The following is a 26,210-nucleotide window of genomic DNA, read 5'->3' as shown; positions in this document are numbered from 1 at the left end:
CACACACACACACACACACACACACACACACACACACACACACACACACACACACACACACACACACACACACACACACACACACACACACACACACACACACACACACACACACACACACACACACACAAATGAAACTGCATCGTTCAGCTATGTATTCACTGACATTCAATTAAGCTCCAAGTTTGGAGCCACGAGCCACCCGTGCGGCTGCGAGCCTCGGTGCTAACATTAAGCTAATCCTCGGAGGACAAGCACAAGGCGTAGGCTCGCTCTGACACCATGCTAATGCTGCTAAAGCCGGGATAAGTGGCTACCTTAAGGGCATTGCGGCCTGCCACGTTTAATGTCATCTGGTGAGCTGGCTGCTTATGTCCGTCACCATAACTGCTGCCGGAGATTACGAAAGATACTTCATCACATGAGAAGCAAATCAGCGCATCTTTTTTTTTATTGAGCTGAGGAGGAACTGCTACAGGGAAGGTACTCCCCAAAGCATTTGTAGTTTGTGTGCGTCCAAATAATAATAATCCAACTAAAAGTGACAATATGAATCTCTCATCAACCAGCAGTCACACCTTCCCCCATCATACTTCTGCTGCTACATACAGTAACCTCAAGTCAGCATTCATTCTCTTTAATAGAGCTGAAATGATTAGTCGATTAATCTTCTGGTCAGCCAAAAGAAAATAAATTGGGAAATATTTTGATGAGGTTGTTAATAATTTAAAAGAGCAGATTAACACCCTGTTCTAGCTTGCCTAGATATCATAGTTGTTTTTTTTCTAATTTGTTGGGGTGTTGAGGACAGAATGATTGTATTTTCACTGGAAAAAGGAAAATAATAGCTGTATTAATGGACACTTAAGATTAGGACCAGGATCAACTGAATCATTAGACTAAACATATTTTACCAACTCAAGAACGTCTTAACTTTTAATCAAGTTAAGTTACTATGATTGTGAATTTAAGATCTTTGAGTTTTTGACCGCTGGTGTGACAAAACAAGCCGTTTGATGGCATCACATTAGCCTCTGGGATGTTGTGATGGGGCATTTTTACATTTTTCTTCCAACACTTCATGGGCTAAACTATTTGATTGATCAAAAAGACAACCGGCAGTTAAATAAAAAAAAAGAAGGTCTCATTACGTCCTGATACATCGTCCTTTACTCCTTTGTTGTTCTCTTTCTGTGTTGGAACAATTTGAACCAAATTATTTATTTCAACGACTTCCTGACAAAAAGTGTCACTAAATATCCAAATCTATACACATAATGGATTTAATGACTGTAGCAGCAGATGTGCGCTGGTGCTATAGTCTGTGCTATTATTCTGGTTTACACAGAAACCTTTTTTTCTTAGACAAAAATCACAGAATATGTAGAGATGTTCAATTAAAGGGAAAAACAACTTGACTTGTACTAATGAACATATCCACAGTCATCAATTTAAAAGCCTGTACAGTTTATTTTGGTAGCATATGCTCATTATTTTGGGGTGTTATGTTTTTGTTCAGTAAATCAACCGCTGGGGAAGCTAAGGCATCTATAGTTACTCACAGATCCATGTTTATTTACTCCATCATGCTTTATATGGAGTGACCTCCGCAGCTGTGAACGCTATAATAATCAATCAATCAATAAATAAACAAATGGTTTAATTCTTCCGTCTGTCCCTTTATATTACTCATCCTTAATGGAACAGTTCAGACGCATTAATCAAACAACCAACCAAACATTTTGACTGATAAACTGTGTAAAATGACTAACAGCGCAGCATGCTAACAAGAACATCCTACACATAATGTCCCAGGAGACTTCCAACAAAGAAAGTGAACAAACATAAACAAAACCCTGCGAGCACAACATAATGTACTCATTAAAACAAACACAACACAAACAAACTAAATGCATCTGTTTATGAAGGTTAGAAGGTGGCATATCTTATCCAGCTTATTAAATGAATAGTGTATGTAGTGTACTATTTATATATGCACAAATATGCTAATCCATATTAAGTATAAGGATCTATCATAGGTTATTCTTCTCCTCCTGTTCCATGCTTTAATTATACATTTATATACTGAATTTATAAGCTGAATATAAACATTTAGTAAATGTGTGATTACACAATATAGTTATATAGTTAACAATTAGAACTTCTATGATGACACATTTTATATTATTACAACTGTGTTTTACTATATTGTCATTCATTATTTGTTTACACACCAGCCTTCACTTATGGATGGTAAAAAGACTTACTGTTTACCTGCTATCAAAGACATTATAATGTGTTATAAGCCATTTATTACATGTGTGTCTACTGCTTATAAATGTTTAAAAAAATAGATATATGTACTGTCATAGAAATGTTGAATTTTATCTATGCAGAACTGCTTAACATATTTTTGACATTTATAAAAAAAAATGTAATGAAAAATAAGAAATAATATTCCTCACATGCACATTTTGTTCATGTTTGCTTGTGGTGCATCTTTAGAAAAATATTAGTGCAGAAAGTGTGGGGGGGGGGGGGGAAGAAGAAGAAAGAAACAGCCAACAAGAGAGATGTGGGAAAAAAAAGCAGAGGTGGAGAGGAGAGGAGGATTTTCAACATATGCGATCTCTACAGTGATCTGCGTTCTTCTTGCTGGGAGTCGGAGCCTGCAGTGGAAGGAGGCCCTGCGACCACAACTCCATCACACGCAGAGCTGTGAGAGTGTGACAGTGTGAATGTGCGAGCACCGCTGTACGTGCCAGACCTGACAGAGCTTTTTACAGACAGTCGCGATAAGATGTTAGAATAATCCACTAGGAACGGTCACAAGCGGCACAAACACCAAAATAACGGGATTGAAAGATGAAGAAGGTAAGAAAAACATGTGTGAGAGGAAATGGAAAGCAGAGCCGTGAGGAGAGAAGCACAGAGACGAGGAGAAGGGAGGGAGGAAGGGACAGAAAGAATCAGGCAGACGGAGGAATGGAAGAAGCGGAGGGAAGTGAGTAGGCGATGGCACATGATGAATTTTGCTCATTCTCTGCCCAGCTTTTCTCTTTCATCCCCTCAGAGGGCTGACCTATTCGTCAGACAGACCTCCGGACAGGCTGCAGAGAAACAGACTGGTGTGTGTGTATGTGTGTCTTTGTGTGTCTTTGTGTCAGGCCCCTGCTGGCCAATCCATTGCCAAGACACGTACCATTTGACCCACTTCCCTTGGTCTGAGCTCTGTCCAGTGTGTTTGCATGTGTGTGTGTGTGTGTGTGTGTGTGTGTGTGTGTGTGTGTGTGTGTGTGTGTGTGTGTGTGTGTGTGTCTGCTTGATTACTGTGGTGCTGTGTTACAGCTGCCCACTCAAGTGAAACTGCTCTGCTTTCTACAGGCAACAAAAAACATAGGGAGGAAAAAAAGCAAACCCCGAATCAACAATGAGAACAGTCAGCTGGCGTCTGGAGGGAGACCATGGCTTGATGGATTCCTGAGTGCCACGGAGAAGTGAACGCGATTGGATATAAATGACTGTTGGGAGGGTGATGACTGTGTACTGTACAGCATGTGCACGTACATGCGCGCGCACACACGCGTGCACGGACGAGCGCACATGTGAACGTAAACACTGGCAATGAAGAGAAATGGTAGCGCGACAGTGTTAGACAAGCTATAATGAAAAACTTTCATTTGGGAGTTTTGCAGTGATCCTTCAAGCCAACTTTTCATCTCGACTTCTTTTTTTTCTTTTTTATGAGAGGGGAGATGATAGAATAGCAAGGGTTTCGGAGGAAAAGAACATTTAATCAAGATTCCTCGCTCCCACACTCGCTGAAAGCTTCTGCAGACCGAAGAGAGGGAAGCGAGGGTAAGGAGAATAACTAAGCCATGTGTTAAGTTATGTCGAGGCGCCAAATAAGTGACGATGGAGGGTAGGAGGCAATAAAAGCTTACATGCAAAAAGATGACCACAACGCCCTACTTTCATAGACACGTTTTCTTACCGTTTTTGCATTTCACTGGGAATTAAAGAGACGTGAAAAAAACACTTTCAAATAAGAAAGAAAGAAAGAAAAAGGTTTACTTAGTTTACTTCCCTCCTAAACAATCACTTTTTAGTTGTCCTTGGTTACAGCTTCAATGTAATAGCCCAAAGGCAACAGCAGAGGACTGACTTAACTGTGACACCACCGTTAATATGAGCAGCTGTGTGAGGGTGAAGCAGGAGAGTGAAGAAAAGAGTGTGCACAGTGGACTTGTTTAAAGATCGCCTCCAGACAGGTGTTAAGACCTGTGAAAAGACTCTGCTAGGAACAATTATATGTGTCTGATATGGTTTTTTAATTACTGTGTGGAAATCCTTCAAATGACATCTAATCCTTCGCCCTCATTAAAAATTCAGGAATCTATGAATATGCAAATCATTTTCATTTCAGACTTAACAGCTGGACACTTGTGCACTGGAGACTTCAAGTTTCACACATTGCACATATTAGACTAGTATTGGTTTCCAAACTAGTTGCACATCCTGCTCGTAGACCCGTCCCCTTAAAATCAGGTTATCAGTGAGCTCAGAGAGACTCTCCTCTTTCAGCAGATGAATGTGAAAACAAACTCTTCACGTACATCATTCGGCACAGTGAAGCTCAAACATTCAACAGCAGGAAAAGTGGAAAGTAACTTTAAAACAAGACTTCGCACTCACATAAACAAGGACAACGAGCGCCCGACCTCACTGTTGCACAGTAGGACGAATAAAACAGCATTTTTATCATTAGTCACATTTATGAACAAGTGGAGACAGACAAGAGGGACAAAAAGGATCTCTTACCCTCCGTGCTGAGTCCAGGACTGGAGGTGAACTGGGCCACATCCACGATTTTGACAGCAAACTGCTGCCCCGTGTCTCTGTTGATGCATCTCCTCACCACGCTGAAGGGACCCCTGCACGAGACAAGAAAAAAAAGACATTAAACATTTTAAAAGTTACTTAAGAAGTATGGCAAAAGTATGAAAAATCACTCAATAATCACACTGGTGTTCAAAGCAGTTAACTGGAGGTTGTATCACAGTGTTATGAGCTCAAACTTTTCACAAAACAACAACAAAGTTTGTGAGTTTTGGCTGAGAGATCATTTTGAATCGCTGCACATCCCTGGCTGAAAGTAAATAAAGTCAAAATACTACTACCCCTCCATGTTACACTTACTACAGCTCATCCTCTTACTACTTGATGCATCAAAGTTATGTTAAACTCCCGACCCGAGCGGCATAAAAAAGAGGAACACACAGTACAAAGAGGCTGAACGTGGGTTATGCTTGTTTCCTGCACATCAGCTGTGTGTAGTGGTGTAACAGTGCACGCAGAGAAGCCCGGGCTGCACTTTTGTTCTTGCTGCTGAGGTTCACACACTGAATCATTCCTCCTGTGGAGAGAGTGTATCATCTCCATTCAGTCGATGGGATAAACAGAGGTCTACCACTCAAAGGGCTGTGGGTTAGAATTAATAAGCCGGCAGGTCAGGGGTTACAGAGCTGTACAACAACAAGATAGCAGCTAAATAAAGCTCCTGGCCACGACTGCACTCACAGCACCGGGGTGGGATCGGACTGACCTGTACGCACTGTGGAATCGTGTGTATGAGATTGGGGGGGGGGGGGGGGGGGGGGGGGGGGGCAAACACTTTGCCAGCGGCGAGCACATAATCTCATCCATCTCTCTCTCTTCAGGAACCTGCTTAGCACTTCCCAGCATGCACTGGGAAACACTCTGCACAGGTCAGCATGTGGATACTGTATTGCATTAATGGGTGGGGAAGCACACTTTTAACTCCCTGCTTAGCTATCATTAAGTTATTTGTGGACATGGAGAATGAGCTTTATTGATCGGGATTATTAAGCCAACAGATAATCATGAAGATATGTGTGTGTGTGTGTGTGTGTGTGTGTGTGTGTGCGTGGTCCTCAACACAGGACAGGCATAAGGCAGGGAAACATTTGAAATATTTGAATACTGAAAATCTATTTATTTCAATCAACACCTCACTGAGATTTCATACTACATGATATTTGACGGCGCACAAAGCAAGGTCATAATTTCCAATCACACAGGCTGGCGAGCCATAATAAATAATAAAATTACACTTAATTAAAAGGTTCACTACAAAATGCAATGACTTCCACAACAAAAGCCAAAAAGAAAAAAGGATTCTGGTAATGAAAGGGGGATAAAAAGTTACGAATGCACCTACTTCATCGTGATGAAGAATGCAGCTAAAGTAATTTGGGTTATTTAACTCTACACAATCTGCCAGGGTGAAAAGTCTCCAGTATGGTAGACAATACAACAGAGCTGGACTTCATTTCATGGACTTGTGCAGTAAAACACTTCTTTTTTTTTTATTTGACAGAAGAATCCAAAGTCAAATGTTAAATGTTTTGTTAACACCTGCAGCCTGAAAAGAACTTGGCCTTGGCTGAAATGGAGAAAAAAAAAGATTTAAATCAGGAAGAATCAAACAAGAATGATGAAAAATGAATGTTACGGATCTGAGCAGACATTCAATGCAATCTTTTGCTACTTGACAGTTTTTGATACTCACTGGGCCTCATGCAAGAAGCCAAAATATGAACAAATGCCCTCTTTTTTTTCATTCATAGCTACAATTTGTTCTTATTCTGTTAGTACCCATCGATTTCTGGGATTCACCAACGTTTTCTTATTTTTGCTCTTCTTTTAGGTAAGAGAAGATTTTATTTATTTTAAGTGGTCGAGATCACTCGTATCAATATCATATAATCAAAGTTAGATTATGTTTCAGAGCCATTATAATAATTAGATTATTCAATTCATTAGCTAAAGAAATACTATTGGTCAATTAATCCCAATTAGGACTATAATAAGTTTAAATTCATTTAACAGTACATCAGTTTCATTACTACTAAAATTCTTCTTCTTGCTGCCTTTTTTTTTGGATTTCTGGCCATGTGACACAACACCTGCCTTTATATAGTGTTCAGGGGTGTGTTACCTATGCTAATAACAAACTATCAGCCACATGCCTCCAATTTAAGATAAGATCAAGTGGGATTCATCATTCAGCACACCTTGGTGGGGGTTAAGAAAGTTTGGTGATGACCTCTCTTATTTTCTCTCTTAACAGAAATTGAAGAGGATGTTGCTTCAATGCTGCTATCCAGATATACTTGAAGCACACATGCAGATTCAAAAAGCACTGTGACTGAAACAATGATGTCGCAGTGAGAGTGTATTACTCTCTCAGCTCTCTGTGTTAGTGGGGCTTTTCATCTCTTTCACCCTCTATCTCTGTCCTGTGGGTGAACTGGGGAAACGCAGCAGTTAGCCGGGTTCACCAGCGGATCATCTTTTAACTAACACTGAGAAAGAGAGAGAGAGAGACGCAACAACCCACACGCCGCAGACACAGACGCTACCTGCAGCCTTCTGTGAATTACCTGTCCCACAGCAAATTACACTCAGCACAACCTCGGCGGTAATGAGAAAGCACCCATTTCACAACAACAAAAACACCACCCCTGGCTGCAGCAGATACTGCCTGGCTGGGGTCTGAACACAGGCAGGGATGCTCTAGAGAGTGTGTGTGTGTGTGCGTGCATGTTTGTGTGTGTGTGTGAGTGGGTGAGGAGTGTGAAGCATTCTTTGTGCACAAACACAGACTGGTTGAACAGATGGTGATCAAGCTAAAGCTGCTTAGCGTCAGAAGGGTGAGGTAGGACGGCACCGTGCCCAATGAGGAGACACACAAACATAAACACACACACACACACGCACAAACACACACTCTCCGGCACACACATGCAGTTTAAACATAGATCAAACCTAGACTGAAATAAACACAGAGCAATGTTGCTGAGTACAGTTTTTCTGTGCTGTATACATGCATGCGGCCCTCTCCAGTGGTCCCCAACACACGCACGCACACACACATACACACAGGCTTCTGGGTCACCAGTTAAGTCAGCAGAAAACATTGGGTGGTTTCCCTTATTCATCATCATCATCATCACATGACGGGCATTTCATTTCTTTGAGGCTGCTTCTGAGTGCGATTAGCCGGGTTACTCACACTCAGTGAGACGGTAAATTCCACATTAACCAGGAACATCCATCATTACGTTCACTTATTCATCCACCTCACACTCAACAGCATGAGGCAACACAGACTAAGACACAGACCATGCTGTAAAATAGGCTGAATACAAATCAGACATACTCCTGTTATATACATCCCTCGTTGAGCTGGTTTTTACCTAAACTAAGCTGAAAAATACTGTTCATGTAGATGAAGAGCCCCTAATTATAAGAGACAAATAGTCGACTATTTGCGCCGAGTCAAACCACACAGCGTTGACTTGCGTTTATGCTGAGTCGTGTCAGAGATGGACCATCTCTGGAGTCAGACCAAAACACACCTGTTGCACCTCTAAGCGGGTTGCGGTGAAATCTCGCCAACTACTGCCAACCTATGATGACCTCACTTCTCTCTGCTTCTCCCCCCTCAGGGTATATTGCGAGACATGTCTGTCATGTCCACGCTGGAGACCAGAGATAATTTGTCTCCTGTGTTTCTGTTTGTACTTTCAGATATCTGCTTTATTCTACTGTTTCCTGATAGTTTTCAGCCGTGTCTGAGCTGTTAAGTTAGTTAGTCATGATGTGTACAGCCCCTCTGCTTTCAACTCAAGACAAGCACATTGATAGTTAAAGACACACCTTCAAGCAGCTGTAGTTGTGTTGTAATGGAGATGCAAATCCTTGCTGCACTGGGCTGAACCAAGTCAAGCAAAGCCAGCACGTTTGTATGAAAAGGCCTAAATTATTTCTTTGTCACTCTGCACTTTTGACTATTAGTAGTACCAACTGTACTGTCAACCTATAATTTGTGCCAAATTACTTAGTTCTGTCTGGGAAACTTCTAATTAAATCATTATTTTGCAGGTTCATAAGTTCCTGAGCACCATCTCCCCGCAGAAGGTAAAGGAAGGCAGACGGAGGGAGAGCATGATGGGGGGGTGGTACTGCTTTGAACTGCAGACGGCTCGAGTGGCGGAACTGGGCGTCTTGGCAGAAATCGACTGTACATGGAGGAGCGTTTCTGCCTTTGAATGGGGCTCAGCTGCACACAGCGTCAGCCATTACAGCTCTGAATAGAAAGTCAGCTGCGTGCGGGCCGTTCTGATGATTCCCGCACTTTAGCCAACCTTCGCTAAAATAACAGGAAGAGGGTGAGAGAAAACGGAAAGAGGTGGAGGGGAGACAGAGAGAAGAAGAAGAAGAGGAGAAACATGGACAGGAAGAGACAAGAAAGTGAAGAATGGTGAAGTCCCATTTGTGCAAACTCGCCTCTTTCTATTCCTTCCTTACACAGATGTTAGTATTTTGGAGAATATCGCAACAATTAGTGACTTTACATGTGTGATTAATATAAGTAACCCTAATTGTCCCTAAAGTACAGAAGCCGGGTTGATCGAGGTTACCCAAAAGATCCGTTTTTTTCCTCTGGATTATGATTTATTGTCCCATTATCGTCTTGTAATTACACAAAAATGGGTTCCTCAAGGTCACAACATGTTGATTATCTTTTATAATTTCTCATGTGTGCCGTGCATTCATCAAATGAAAGTGTGAATCATTGTTTTGGTCTCTTTATATTGAAACTCTTTAACCTTTGCAACAGACTGACAACCACTCCTGCTGAAAGCATTCATTTAAGTTGTTGGAGATAAGACTGTTAATAACTCTGCCGCACATACAGTACAGTTATAGTGTAGATTACTGTGTTATAAATGCTCATCATTACACATGGGAGATATTAGACGGTTAAAAGGCTTTTAACAAACATGACTTGATCTCAAGAAGATGAGACGTGTGTACACAACCACGATAGATGCGTTTCATCTTTAATGTAAAACAAAAGCTGACGAGCCTATGGAGCCTTAAGTGGGGCGAGTCACGAATAAGCGCCGCTCTAGACTATAATTAATTCATTGTGATGTGGCCACTTCTTCGCTAATTGCTGTCAGCTTTGGTAACAGTAATAAGGTGCTTTTTGTCCCGTTCCTGATCATCTCTCGTTCGCTAATCCTTTTCCTCGTTTCTTCTGCTTGTTCCCGGCAGAAAATCTACAGTAGTGAGAGGAGAAAAGGATGAATAAGAAGAATATAATGTTATGACATGTTCGCGATTCATCAGGGTTAATTTGGCGCGCGTGTGTGTCTTTGTGTGTGTGTCTTTGTGTGGATTGCAGCAGCAGCAGCAGCAGTCCTGAGTTGAAGTCTGTTAAAAATGTGTGTTAACTAGATAAGAGGGTAAAGCTAAGACAGTTGAGCAGTGTGAAAGGTAAACATGCGTGACCTTTACTCTCTTAGTTCAAGGCAATAAGCACTTAATGAACACTTGACAAACTCCTGACCTTTACTCTCTGCACTTCAGCCGACCCTGCAGGTTGGGAGGAGCCGCCTCAACCCGGGACCTTCATTTGTTGATACAATAACTCAACATGTGAGGGAATGTGGGAAAAGGCTTGGCAGTAAGAGAGAGAGAGAGAGGGGAGTGTTTGCCTCGTTTCATGTCAGGGTAACCGGTGGGAATTTACAACAGCATCAAAAAGATAGGGGGCCCGGTATTACGTGCCATCTATCTGCATCTTTGTGTGTGTTTGTGTGTATGTGTGTGTATGCTGCCGTAGTAAAAAGGTGATTTGCGGGGCTGCGCTCTTTCCCGCCCGACTCCATTGTGCATCAATCACCTTGCGTCTCATTCCGTAAATGTCACTGGCTTTATGACGCACGCTAGTTGGTAGCATCGCTCTCACTCTAAAAACCCCCCTTGACGGCCCAACCTGTGGTGAGGACAGACCTGCTCACACACACATCTGTCTGTCAGTCCGTCAGTCAAGTCAGGAAACACAAAAGAGGAAATTTCACTAAGCAGCTTTACACCAGGCCAGTTTTCTACCACTGAGTCACCAGCCTGTGATGGAGATCATACTCACGTTTCCTCAGTTATTAGATTAGAGCGCCACTTCTAGTCTGTCAGTTCATGTTGCAGCTGAGTGATTTGTTCAATTCTCTGACGGCATAAACAATGGCAAACACTTTAACGATGCTATCTTCAAAGCAAGAAGACGTTTAATGCATTCTGTGGTCTGTATAAAGATAAAATAGAGAAACGCATAAAAAGGTAATGTAGAAATAATCACAGCCTCACTCTCACCAGCGAGAAGCACAATCAGACCGATATGATGCAAATGAATAGGAAGTGAAAGGCTATGGACTGTAACAGACTGGATGCTATCAGAAGGCATAATGAAACTTCAGCCTGGAGGAAACATTAACGAGAATCGACACTAAATGAATGTCATTAATATGTTTACACCTCCTGGGGAGCCCGAGAGAGAGAGAGAGACACACAGGAAGAATAAACTGAGACGATCAGACGCCGTGGTCAAAATCCCTCTCCGTTTGTTACCCAGCAGGGGTGTAATGGTACCTGAATTTATCCTGAGCCGTTCAGTTGACCCAAACAACTGTTGTCAAAAATCATTTAATAACCCACTTACTCCGACAAGCAGGACAATAACTCTAGAGCACACGTTCCACTTGGAACTTGTAGGCAGCGCTTTACTTAGTTGTAGCATGTTCATGGATCTGATGCATTTTTGCCAGCTTAACTGAGGTAGCCTGGTTACCCTGGTTACCCCTTAGTGTCGCTGCTGTCAGACTGACAAACAAGAGACCCATAACAGTTACTAAGTGAAACACTATATGTACCGATATATAGTAATACAGGCTGCATTTAATGTATACTACATTTTTCTTATGGAATACATGGAAATTGTTTTTACTCCATAATATCGGTAATGGCATCGGCCCCAAAAATCCAGTATCGGTCAGGCCCTAGTTTGAATTCTAAGTGTTCTAATATGTATGAGTGCTCCATCGTGTTTGTAGCATGAACACTGTGATTTGCAAAAAATATGTGACAATGCAATTTTTTTCCCTGCCTTTGATAGATGTGAAAATGCAGCATAAAGTCAGTCAGTGACAGTGCAAATTAATGATGATGTTTTACTGTAACTAATTTATTTTATTTACCAATTTTACTATTTATGAAGCCAAATACAAACTTTTTTTCCTGTGCGTGGTGCTAGATGAAAGCTTACGAAGACATTAAAATCCTATGGGTTTAACCCCCAGAGAGGATGAGTGAGCTCGGCTAATTTTACTCATCTAAACTTTAAATGCGAACGTTTCGCCCTCTCTTCTGGGAGGACTGTAAACTTCAAACAATTATTTCATTGCACAAGAGAATATTTGTCCAGTGGCATCAATTTGTCAACAAAAACATTACAGTTCATGAATATCTAACGCAAAGTTGGCTCTTAGTTTTTGATGAATGAAAGAGAGACTTAGAGATTGCGATGTTAGGGTCAAAATCAGTAGTATTCTTCTGAGGAGACGATCATTAACATTCAAACCACTTTTTATGGCAGTCTGGATATCTTGCTCTCTCTCTTGCAGTGGAGACTGACCAACAGCTGATATCACCATCCCTAAGCCTCGGGAAATCCCCCTTATGTCAACACTTAGGCAGGGGAAGGGCTTGTTAAATTTACAGGTTTTACACATCGTAACTGACAAAGCTTTGCTCTTGTTTTTTCTCTGCCTCTCCGTCCCATGTGTATGAGTGAGCCAGTGTTTTTCTCTCTCACATACACACTGACAGTAAAGCTTCAATCACCCTTCACTCCTCCGCCGCACAGCTGTTTGACTCGGAGATGAAATTAGCTTTGGTAACGTTACACAAAAAAAAAAAAGGAGTGAAAGCGGTGTATAGCCGACACTGACACAGGTAGAGACGTTAGAGACGTAGATACAGAGAACACAGACTGTAGTGGCGTGCACTGAAAATTCATGAGTGTGCAGTTTATGAAGTGAACAAAGCAGGGAGAGAAAGTCAAGAGCCTGCCTGCCCCCAAGTGAGGAAGACAAACATAAAGACAGTGGAGAGACGGCACATTAGAGAATACAAGGAGAGACAGAGAGAGAGAGGGGGGGAGAGAAAGAGAGAGAGAGACATAACCTGAAGGTGAACGCGACAATAAAAACAATCTTGCGTTTAATGGAGACCAACTGAGAATGGTAATGATTCATCGTGCGTCGCAGGGGACGAGGCTGTCCTGAACGCCCCCCCACCCCTTCCTCACTTGGTTAAAGAATATACTGTATGTGAAAGGTTTGGATTGGAGTGATCTAAAAGTACCCCACAGACTAAAAACCAGACTGTGTCAGCACTTTGTGTTTCTGACCACGGGCCACTGTGGGAGAGTTCTGACTTATATGGCTTTCACAATTTAAAAAGGGTCATCACATGATCATAACCTCTCATAACAACACAAGTCTTTTATAACCACCAACCCCCGCCGCCGCTCCCTCGGTTCTGAAAAGCATGTGTGTGTGTGTTTATTGGAACTGGACTTTGTGAGTATAAACAGATCATCAGGATCTTTGTGGTGTAAGTAAGTTGGACAGCTAAAGAATGAGCAAAGTGGTATGGGCTTTTAATGCAGCTTAAGATCATTTTAGTTGAGAATTGAAACGCTTCATGTCATGCTGACACTGATAAGACCTCTTATAGGAATATTTCAATCTTTCTTCCAGCACATGATCTGATCTGTTTTACTTCTTGAGTCGATGATTAAGAGTACTCACTACTGCAGCACAGAGAATATGATCCTGCACTGGCTTCCCATCACACACAGTTAGCCAGGGTTTGTATGTGAGACAACAGTGAGGGATCCTGTTACTGAGGCTGATTATTATATGTACAGAATATATACATAAACACACATTTTTTGCACTGATCCCTCAAATGTGGTTATCAACCACTTGTGACAAAGATATATGTATTAGAGGCATATTTTACAGTTTAACCATACACTTTAATGTTTAAAATGACAATACACTGAAACAGTAAACTTCAAATTAAGTCTTTAGTTTAGTAATTACAAATAACTATAACACATAGAACATAAAAAAGATGTATTTATATATTAAACCCGAATTAATAAAAGGGATCAAACATACATATACATACATATATATATACATATATATATATATATACATACATACATACATATATATATATACATACATACATATATACATATATATATATATATATATATATATATATATACACATACATACATACATACACAACCCAACCATATTCAGTTTGGTCTCATATATGCTAAAAAAAAAAAAAAGCAGCAAATCCTAACATTAAGATGTTTAAACCAGCAAATTTGCACACACACACACACACACACACACACACACACACACACACACACACACACACACACACACACACACACACACACACACACACACACACACACACACACACACACACACACACACACACACACACACGTTTCAGATCATAGCAGGGGCTCCTCTTTTTCTTTTTTTTTGGTAAAGATGTGAGAGCAACTACCTGTATCTCAACAAGTGCAGTCCTTCAGATGTTTGTATAAGTGTGCTGTGCTGTATGTTGGCAATGATCACTTTAAGTGGATCCAGCAGTGCCACAAATTCAATTAAATGTCTGACATTTCCCAGCGTCAGCCGAGGGGCTTCACGAGAGGCACGAGACGAGCAGAAAAATGAGAAAAAAAAGAAGGAGCGAGCAAGAGAAGGAGAGAGTGGAAAAACTTCAATAGCAGACACTAGTTAGAGAAAAGTGTGAGGCAGTTTGTGAAAGACAGGAAATTATTTTTTCCCGCTAGAATCACCAAACAGGAAAAGAAAATATATTGAGAAATGACACCTATGTATCCTCATCTTCCTCTCTTCCCCCTACAGCTTTTTTTCTTCTTCAACTGCATATTCTTCCTCCTTGTGTCTCTGTATCCGTGCCGTCATCTCTTCCCTCCTCTCTCCGGCAGAGCGGTTATGTAAGGAGGCAGAGCTAGGCAGCTTATTTACGCTCCCATGGGGATTAGGCAGAAGCCTGGACATGCCAGCACCTGCAATGCTCACTGATGGTACGCAAATACACACACACGTACACGTACACACACACACAGAAGGCATTGCAGCAGAGTTGACAGGCTTTCCCTGAACCCCCCCCCCATCCTCACAGAGAAGCAAGTCAGGGTGTAAGATGCACTTTGATGTACTCGTAGGCAGTCGTAGGCTACCAGGCTTAGACGGAACAATTGTGTTTGAGACAAGAGGGCCAGGCTGCAAACTTCAGTCCAAGCAATATGATCAAAGGCTGCTTTAATATTTCAGCCCCCCCCTTTTTTCTTTTTTTTTTTGCCATTTTTGGTCCACTCATTAGCAATAGATGGTTTTTATAGAGGCAAAGGGTGCAAATTAACTTGCTGGTGTTGTGTAAATGTTACACAGCAGAGTAATACCTGCCAATTTATTGTCATTCCCAGCTCAGTTTCCTGTCAGACACACACTGAGACCAGTAACAGTGACTCTGCCTCACTGGCATTAGTAGGCAGATTTGAATCAAAGACTTTCACCACACGACAAAAACTGCAGAAACCAAAACCAATCTAACTCCAGTGAGAAAAAGAGACGGAAGATTAACTTGGTTAACAAAAAGATGAACAAACGGGGACAAAATACTGTAAGTCAAAATAATTTCCCTGAACGCCGGTATAGCCTCTTTGTTCTCCCTTTAGCTTCTTTATCAGACTCCTTTTCAAACATCACTTACAAGACAAATCAGCTATTTCTATAAGAATTAAATAGCTGCTTTTGACTCTATTTTTCTTTTGTCCAGCATCTCGTATTTAATCACTCGGATGTTCCTGCTTTTGTAAACTTGCAGGGTTCCTCCAATGAGCAGCCTTCTGTGCTGATACGGATCAAGTCTTCAGCAGTGGAGGCATGGAGGCTGCTGCCAGTAGTGTTCTTAACGCGAATTTGTGCCGAAAATCCCCGCTCACACTGAGCAGAGGAGATTGCATCACAAGCAGTATTTCAGCCAAGCGCAGGAAGTTCTGAACTAAAAGTAACTAGAGGTAAAACTATTTACTTATTCAGGAGAGGAGACATGACTTTTTAAAGAATACTAAACACTGCCTACATACCTCAGAGTCTGAGAGATGGTGAGAAGTGTCTGCCACACATGGGTGTCATTCTATTGAAAGCAAAATGAACAGAGGCTGACATCCCTTGCACAGCACTTGAAAATACAGCTTAATTTACCCTCATCAAGGTGTGGAGGCAAGCGCATAGGGGATTATGGGATTGTTAACTATGAACTGTGGGAATTGGTGTTGGATGTATTGACTCTGCACAGCTGGGGACATGATTTTTAATCACACTATAGACTTAAGCTTCCAAGTTAAATAGTAATGCGCCATCGATTCACCACACAAACAAACAAGCACTTCACACAACGGAGCAGCTTTATCTCACACATGCAAAACTGTAAAACCACAACCTGTAAAAATGCGAACCACCGAGTCATCCTTGGGATTGGTGCAATTGTGTAAAAAACAGTTGCTACTGCAGTAAATTCACTCACGGCACATTCATAGCATGTGAGACATATATGTTGTTATTGCCACTGGCTGCCAGTCAAACCTCATTTCATTTCTTTCCCTTTTTTGGTACCAGTAAATATGCTGTATTACATTTTCTTTAAGAGCCCGGGTCTTCCAGTGGATTTAGATGGAGGAGTGTATGAAACCTTTTGGCTCTGATGTGTTAATATGGGATCACAGAGAATGGCAGATAAATGAAGGAAAGACGGCAAGGATGAAAAAATATATTAGAATTCTGTCTGAGTCATCACACAGGCGTGCAGGATACAGGAGCTTCAAGTGAAGCTGCTCTTATATCTGTGTGCTCACACTTTTTATCCTCCTATCCTGAAGGTGTTTATAAGATGGTGCTTCAGTCCACTTGTTTTCCCCCCTCCAAATACAGCAGAGGCAAGAGTGAGTCAAGACATAATCTGCTGAGCCCATAACAGTTATAAGATTTCCCCCTCATCCCCTCACCATCACCCTTTACACATCCACACACACAATAGAGGATTTAAGAGGGTTTTGAGCACCAATGTAACTGCTAATAACTCGAGTAACAGTTATCCAGAAAAACTGAGAAAAAAATGAGAAAGACCAAGACAGAAAAGACAGCTGATGTTAGAGGAAGAAGTCAGCGCTCCTTTTGTCCACATCATGTGTTCAGTCAGATTCAAACTCCACCCCTCCACCCACGTACGCAGCCGTCTAACCACCCCAACTAAGCTCCATGCGGCAGGAGCTGCATGGAGAAAAATAACCACAATACGGACTTAATGTGATTCTGAAGCGTTTTTTGGGGGATTTTTTGCATAGCGTGTCGTAATCGGGTCTGGTCTGGCCCCCCATCTGCCGCCCACTGGTGCTGTGGCTGCGCCCGGACCTGTGGAACGGTGCCAGGCCAGCAACAAATGCACATAATTAGGAAGAGGCAGGACCGCATACTGGGTGAACTGTCAAAAACAACTATGTTCCAAAGTGAGAGTGCGTGCTCGCATACAAACACACAGTCGAACGTCGCGCATAGTTCGTGCTCCCTGACCCACAGAAGAGGAAACAAGAAGGCTAGATAGGGAGGAGGACATGAACCGAGGACCACAGACACACACACACACACACAGAGAGAGAGAGATGGGACGGGTGAGGGTGAGGTGGTTGAGAGTGATGAGTTGTGACAGGAAGTCCCACTGCGGCCTCCAATCACAGATTCCTCCTTGCCCTTCCTTTCAACCTCCCTGCGAACCCCTTTGTTCTACTAGTTAGTCTCAGGTGAGTGGTGAAGCACTCTGGTCTCCCTTCAGGGAATCTACCTATCAGCATGGATAAGCAGCTGTTTATCCAAGTGAGTTTTTAATAAGGACACAAAGACGAGCCGATAACAATCATGATAAAAACTAATTACCTGTATCACGTAAGAATTTGATTGTTTTTTAAGAATATAAAAAGCTTATAGTTAAAAGCTGATGTGCGTGTGTTTGCTTATTTTTTCAACTGATTACTCATCTATGCTATTAAATGTCAGAATAGTGAACAGCTTCCTCTTCAACTAGTTAATTGCATGACTGTACATCACTTCTGATTGATGGCCGATGAAGGAAAACCAATGACTGTGAGCAAAGAGAAAAAATGGCGTTTCCATTCTGTTTCTGGTGAGGAGAGGAGTGTTTGTGAGGAGTGTGTCCGACATTTACACTTGTCAGTTGATGAGGAGGGACAGCATAAAGAGTGACAGCTCTAAGTCCAGCAATTGAGAGCTTTTCCTGCCTCATCCCATGAAGCTGTGGATTGATGAATGAGTGAGCAGCGCAGCTCCCAGGCAGCTCAGGAGGGAAGAGACTTCACTTCCATCTCTGACCGCCCAAACAAACGGATAGTATTGAAAAGATGAATAGCAGGAATATTATAAAGGCTGGATTAATTAACCCAGATATTTTAAGGCTGAGTTATCTGAATAAATCTGTATAATTTAAAGTGATCTGAGCATGTGGTCCCTGTGCTATTGTGCACACACACAGTCCACAATGCCAGGACTCATATTTGTACACACCACCAGTGGAATAACTAAAATTATTATTCTTTTTTTTTTTTACTAAAAATTGCATTTTCAGGGCATTTTGGACCAACATCATTGCAATATTTATAAAAAAAAAAAAGATATTTTGTTGTTTTTTTGGTCTTTTTTTTAAATGAGACATTAGAAAGAATGAATCAAGTGTCCTGATTTATATTTGCAGCATAGCCACTATATATATATATATATAAACTCTATAATCTCTCAGTGGAAACAGATCTAAGATGTCAGTAAAATAAAATCCCTGACGTCAAAATACTAAGTTAAGTTTAGAAAGAATGAACGCTGCAGACATCAGTCACTATCAGTCCTTTCCTGTCTTCTGTCCTCCTCCCTCTGCTGCTGATGTGATTCACTGCCTGCAGGTACAGGGAGGGCTGCTGTCTCAACCAGCAGCTAACTTGAAAAGATTGTGACTAGTTTAATATACGCCAAAAAATAAGTTTAACATATTATTATAGCAGCTACATCAGACGGCTTTTAGGTCTTAGTCTAACTACTTTGTCCAGTACCGGTGGTGGACGGCAGAGTTTGGGCAAAGCAGTTAAAAATATCACTTTTCTACTTGTTTATGCCTTTTTGGCTTTTTATTCCCAATTCTTTCTCTTCACCTGGTTCACTGTCTCCTCCACCACAGCCTCTCTGCTCTGCTGTCGGTTCTGTGTGTGTGTGTGTGTGTGTGTGTGTGCACATCAGTGTGTGCGTGTGTACGCCTGTGTGTGTGTGTGTGTGTGTGTGTGTGTGTGTGTGGGTGGGTGTAGGACAGAGAGGAGAGGCCATACATGACACCACTTCCTATTCTCTCCCGTCTAGCTCCAGTCAGTGCATGTGGTTTGCATTTATTGTGATTATTATGTACAATGTAAAATATGTGCACATATAGGAGAAACAATGCATGTAATTCACTGTTTAAATTCCCACTGACCACAATGTTTTACCCATTTTTATCTAATTTGAGGCCTTGTTATGTGGACAGTGAGGTTGGGTGGAGCTTACGGCAACCACAGATGAAACTGCACAGAAGGTAGGTTTAAATGAATGCCAACAGGTCTTAACGAAGCCTCAGGTGAAACACGTGTTGGGGAGCGAGAGAATTAACAACGGGGCAAAAAACGGACACACGGATAGGACAAGGGGAGGGAGGAAAGAGAAGAGAAAAAAAAACTGAGTAAAGCAAGAAAAAGCCAGAGGAAAGAAAATCCTCCTGTCCAATCCCCTGAGTGTGTTGGGTCGTGAGCCAAGTGTGAGATTTGCTGCCAGATGCTGTTTCGGGACTGTCTGCAGACAGAGAGGAGGCACTCTCTCCAGATTAACTGGCTGATTTGTTGCCTAACTTTGTGAAAGTACCCAATCAGTAAAGTGAGAAACGCCTTCTCTTTACAGTGCATTGGAGCTAATGAATGCGAGATTCCTCAAATTTAAGCAACAGGACTTTTGTCCACCAGAATAAATTCAGAGTCACAGAGTCAAGATGAAGTTTCCATTTCTAAATCTTTTTTAGCGCCTTGGAAATGTACAACCATTAGAAACACATTGTAAAAACACCAATGCTTCGCTTTAACATGTGAGAGCTAGATATGAATAAGACATGAAAAAAGCTACATTGTGCTGACAACTCAATTTGCACAGAACTGACATCCATTTTCTTACCATTTCTTAATAGCACTTTTATGTAAGATACAAATTAAAAATGATTACACTTGTTGGCCCGAGATAATAAAAGTCCCAAATGCTTGATGTCATGATCCTGCTGTGTATGTGTGTATTTGTAATCTGCTGCAACATTAATGGGGCGGATGGACCATTAGATCTATGCCATCATCCCACTGCTAAATCATTCATAAACTGCGGGGCCGTTGCTGGATCAGAGTTGGCCCATTAAGAAAGCATTTAGGGGCATTCTCCCCCCACGACTAGACAACATGTTCATTGTAGCAGCCTGCGGCCCGCTATGATGTAGCATCCGCAGAAGCCCCGCAAGCATATAGATCAGCATGTGTAGAGCAGCAGAGGCTGAAACTGCATCGTAATGTATAAAGATGTCATGTAGCATCAAAACCACAATCCATCTATAGAGTCGCAACTATTTTCTCGCTTAAAGTCGCCTAAAAATACACAAAGGCAGCCTGACAGTGAGTTTCCTGGCCTCAAGGTGTCTTGGCTAGACTTCCTGCACCGTGATGGATTACAGCTTCAAAGGACACTGGGACAGGTATTTACAGGTCAGCATAACATGATGTAACCTCTGAAGCAGGATTTAGCTCAATCACAGATCCGGAATTAGAGAGCCACTCAGATGTGCGCCAATCAGCCAATGAAAACACAAGAGTGGAGCCGCAGCGACAAAGGTGGCGAGTCAACGGTGAAGAGTCGGCGATAAAGAAGGAAACAGCTGCTTACGAAATCACACTGAAGAACTGTCAGTAACGACAGAAATAGTTTGGCGGTGTTCTGCTGTGTGTGTAGCATCATCAATCAATTCATGGTATCATCAATATCAATTAATATGTTGATTTTATGAAATTAAAAGGCAACTCTACTGGAATATCTTTGCATGATTTACAGTTTAAAAACACAAACCTCTGAAACAAGCCGTTTTACCTCCTGTCTTTTACCCCCCACCCCCACCACCACCACCACCACGAGCCCGCTCTGTTCTGATTGGCCAGCTTCCAGAAGTTCAGCAGACTTCTCAAAAACGTTCAAGTTCAAGACGAAATCCAAAGTAAAATATGAAGTCGACACCACGAACAAGCCATGAAATAACCTTAGCAACAGCAGCTACAGAACATACAGCTGTTTTGTGGGCATGCAGGAACAATCTGACATCATCACGAGGAGGAAGTAGAAGCATTCAGAGCAGGATGTTCATCTCAAGTTTTGGAACTTCAAAGATCACAAAAAGCAAACAGTCCCCTTTAGTCAATAATTTATAAAGTTTATACAAATGTGGAAGATGCCTATCACAATATTACAGAACCCAAACTGGGGTCTTCGGATTGCTTGTTTTGTATAACCAATAGTCCTAATCCCAAATGTATTACATTTAAATGATATAAAAACTGAGAGAAGTGCAAATATTCACATATGAGAATTTGAAGACTGTATTATTGTGTTTAACCAGGTGTTAGAACAATGACAGTGGCAAATTATTACTATTTCAAAAGAAAAGAAAAGGTTATGTATGAATTACTGTAACAGAGAGGGGGAAAAATGAACCTGCCCTTTATTGTACAAAATGAATGTGCTCACTGCTCTTTTAGTGTAACCACAGCTTAAGCTTACTTCCTGTACAGCAGATTGTAGGAGAAATGAAAAACTGGGGGTAATATAATTTTGGAAATATTTGCCCTCTTTAGTAGAGCAAAACGGAAAAGCCAGATGAGGCCACGTCTTAATTACAGGAAGCAGAGGAATTTATAAGAAATGTAATCTTAAGCTTAATAAAACTAGGCATGAGATAAACACGGCATCAGTAACTGCTGTCATTTGTTTATGATAATCAGACTAATTAAAACTAATCTTGAACTGTAAGTAATATGATGGGGTTTAAAACTGTCGTACAGAACTTTTTTTTTTTTTAAAGAGCGAATAATTAAAACGATCCAATTATTTATTGAATCAACTGTGCTGATGCAATGTAGGATTTTCTCATTAATAAAGTGCTGTGAAATTACAAACAGAAGGCCTGATTATCTGGTTTGCATATTTCATTTGGTGTAATTTGGGAGCTCTCGGGCTCGATTCCCAGTGCAGACTAGTTTTGCATCAAAAATGAGGAAGGGGGAAATAATAAATTATGTTGCTAATAAACAGCTCAAGAGGGTTATAAAGCTGTCATCGTGGTTCAAATCTAGCCATCTTTACTTTCCATGACACAGGGCGAAAACACTGGTTTAGGTCTAAATGAGCTGTGTGGTCAAAGTGCTGCATGAGGTCATCTGTGAAGCTGGACAAGCTCATATTCTGGGTTCAAATTTAGGACGGGACTGAACACCGCATCCTGTGTTCGACTGGTCTATATTCACACAGCCGCAGGAAAGCGGTCAGCGCAAACGCGCCTCTCTTGAAGGCTTATTACACCGAGACAGACCTCCCCGAAAAGCCTGCAGCTTTCCCCCTACTGGGAATCCGACCGCAGCCATCAGCCTCCACCGGCTCGAGATGCACTCAGCTGACCACCAACCGTCATGATCCTCGTGAAATAAGGAGTGGAAACTTTGACACTAAATCCCTGGCTTCCTTCCTGTACTAAACACAGCCTCCCAAAAAGTGTAGCTCGCGCTGCTGGGGGGCAGGGGAGGGGGCCTCTGGGCAGCGGAGGGGATCGATGAAATCAATCGAACTTTTGATTAACACTGCGGTGCATTTAAATGATGAAAGGGTAAGGTAAGTGTAACAGAAAAGCTGCTGGATTCCTACCAACAAAAGAACCATGAATTTGTCTTTTCGCTGATGAAGAGTCCAATCTTGTTTCTCGGAGCGATTAATCACGTCCTCCCAATCGAGACAGACAGGGGAGAGAGAGCGGGATAGAAAAAAGCCTGTGTGTGTGTGTGTGCCTGTGTGTACTTTGTGTCCTCTGTGAAGTGGATCTGCACAGTGGTCAGCATATTGGCCCGGCCGTTTCCTCCCAGCTCTGGCTGCAGTCTATAAACGTTAATGAGGCTGCTGAGCTGAGATCTTGCACGTGAAGACGCACCTAAACGGATCAGAGTGTTTATATATGAATGCACAGACATGTAAATGAGCATGCGTGTATCATTAACCGTCCTCCCACGTTAAACGCATGCTTTGAAAATGCCTCGCAGTCCTGTCTTTTAAGGTTCACGAGTCGGGGGTAGAGAAGTTTCCTCCCTGTCTCCTCAAATTTCACACGCACTTCAGTTAGAAGCCTCCTTACGTAACACTGCTCCCAAACCTCCGCTGCTCTGCCAGAGATTTCTGTGTGTGTGTGTGTGTGCATGTGATTCATTGGGCCATGAGGATCATTTCACTGGTCAGTAATCACTGTTCTAAGAAATGGCCGCTGTGCTGAACTCCTAATTCTCTGCGCTGCCCAAAAGAGAAAACAAGGAGACATGAAAGGACTTAATGAGAACGAGTGAGAATGGATGGTGGCAAAAAAAAAAAAACGCCTACATGCTCCGGACCCCTCACACATTCACTCAGTGTTTGTTACATTTGTACACATATGCAGAACTGCCTGTCATAACATTTATTTCCATTACGTCAGGCGCATTACTCCGGCTCCAGCACTCACAGTATCCTTCTAAATGTTTTGAACTAGTCTTAATTTATACTGATTTGATTATTGTTAGAGGAGAGTAGAGGAGAGGGGAGGAAAGAGAGGAGTCCAGTGATGAGGAGTGAATGGTTGCTTCTCATTTCCTCTTAAACGTCTCTTCGTGTCCCTCATTCTTGCATTTCAGTCCCTCCCACGTACACTACACCAGGTAGAGATTCAACCAAAGATGTGATGGGGAGGTTTTAATGAAAAGAGACGTCTCTTCCTCTCAGGCGTCACATGAAGCGGTGTCAGTTTGTGGCGATGGCGGCGCAGCAGGATCAGCTGTCAGTCTGCAGGTGTTAACAGCTCTTTAGTGTCTTTTGAAGCCTCAGAGTTTGTCACTTGCAGAGATAATGTGACGTGCTGTTCGAATTATAATGAGGGGATGCGGTTAACGCTGCCAAAGCACTGGTGTGGTGACATCCTCCAAAATGGCAAAAGTAAAACTGTAATTTAATAATCCACTTTATGGTGAGCATGTCTCATAATAATCTGCAGGAATACTTTAGACGAGTATCTGTTATAACATCTCACCTCAAAATATAGTCCACTCTCTATCCGACACACAGATATTTTTAGCCTGATATTTAATTAAATTGTTTACTGCAGGGCGACAGCAGACTCATGTCCTCCCCTGGCTGTAATATCATCCATGATCCAGGTTCAAATGAGAAATTAATCTTTTTGATGAATGATGGGCATTGTTTTATGCTTCTAATAGTAATCAGATCTACAGTGAATACAGATCCAAACATTTTAACCGCTAAATGAGCTTCATCACACCCAGTTTCACACCAAACACAAAAGGGAGCACTTGGAATAAAGAGAATTTGAACAATGTCTACTTTTTACCCTGGTAGACTCTTATTCTTTTCGTTGCAGTAAAATTGTCACTATCATAACTTCCACCTGAATGTGTGCTGTGGATGTGCATGTTAGGTTATGTTCAGCCCCCTCTCTTTATTGGAAACGATGGCCTCGCTGTGCTCAGTATCATATTTGAGCTTTTGATGACAGCCCTGAGAAACAAGAATACAGAGAAAACACGGAGGGCAAAGATTTGACGGAGGTGGACAGAAACATGTTATGAGCTTTGTACGGACACATTAAACTGGAGAAAATGGATCTCGTTTTCTGTGTTGTGAATATGTGTAGCACAAGCAGAGCTTGCTCTCTCTCTCTCTCTCTCTCGCTCTCTCCCTCTCACTGAAAAGAAAAAAGCAGCATTGCTAAAAGATGTCACATTACTGTATGACATTGATGCGATTTGGCCTGCTTGTATGTAAGCAAAAGACGGAGACTGAGAAGCCGAGTAAGATACTGTCACGAGGTGGCTTTTTTTTTTATTGCTCTGCACATGGATACATGCACAACAAAGCATTTTCTCTAATCTATCTTAATTAGCCCCCTCCTGTTTTATGTTAATCCCTCTTTTATAGTTTACATCTCCCAACAAGCTGCAGTCTATCCTCCTCCCATTGTCTCTCTGCGTTTCCTCTCTCTCTCCTTTATTTCTCTGAAGGCTTGTGCTAATGCAAGGCCTGCGCTGGATCTCTATGGGGTGAGAGTGGCCTTGGGGGCATAAAAGGCTGTGCATATACGCAAGACACACACACACACACACACACACACACACACACACACACACACACACACACACACACACACACACACACACACACACACACACACACACACACACACACACACACACACACACACACACACACACACACACACACACACACACACACACACACACACACACACAAGCTGTGAAACATCCACTGTAAATCCAGTGACACATTCTCAAAGCAAACAAACGAGTCGGCACTGTTTAGCTGATGTGTATTGCTACTGTGCAGGAATCATGTTCATACTTTTGTCAAAGTGCTCTGTCTGCATGTCGCTCTGCAGTATCATGGCAACACAGTCTTCACGACGACGGCTTGGATATTGTAGTCAAATAAAATGTAAAAAAACAACAACAGTCACAAAGACAAGTCATGTTTTATCAGCCAAAAAAGGTTTCACTCCTATAAATATAAATAACACTTAATGATACAGAGAATAACTTTCAAAAGGCTTGCAGATATCATGCGTTTCAAAAAGGTCACAGAAGATGCTAATGAAATGCAGATTTCTATCAAATTATTCATTGATTTGTTCAGCAATATTAATAAATAACTATTTGATCATCTATAACCCTTTGAAGTAGTTGATGAAGATGAGATAAGACCAAACATCACGGGTTA

At 41.8% G+C, this 26,210-nt stretch overlaps 1 protein-coding gene across 6 annotated transcripts in view; it reads right to left on the bottom strand.

Annotated features, from left to right (window-relative positions):
- caska (calcium/calmodulin-dependent serine protein kinase a) overlaps positions 1–26,210 on the bottom strand; it is a 126,693-nt gene that overhangs the window by 76,434 nt on the left and 24,049 nt on the right. For all 6 annotated transcript variants that reach the window (XM_062431248.1, XM_062431251.1, XM_062431253.1 and 3 more), the window contains exon 2: positions 4,822–4,934. In XM_062431248.1, the coding sequence (XP_062287232.1) occupies positions 4,822–4,934 (113 nt within the window). The remainder of the gene's footprint in view (positions 1–4,821; positions 4,935–26,210) is intronic.

Source organism: Scomber scombrus, chromosome 13, assembly GCF_963691925.1.
Source record: "Scomber scombrus chromosome 13, fScoSco1.1, whole genome shotgun sequence".
In the NCBI taxonomy this organism is placed as follows: Eukaryota; Metazoa; Chordata; class Actinopteri; order Scombriformes; family Scombridae; genus Scomber; species Scomber scombrus.
This window is presented reverse-complemented; position numbering and strand designations above follow the sequence as displayed.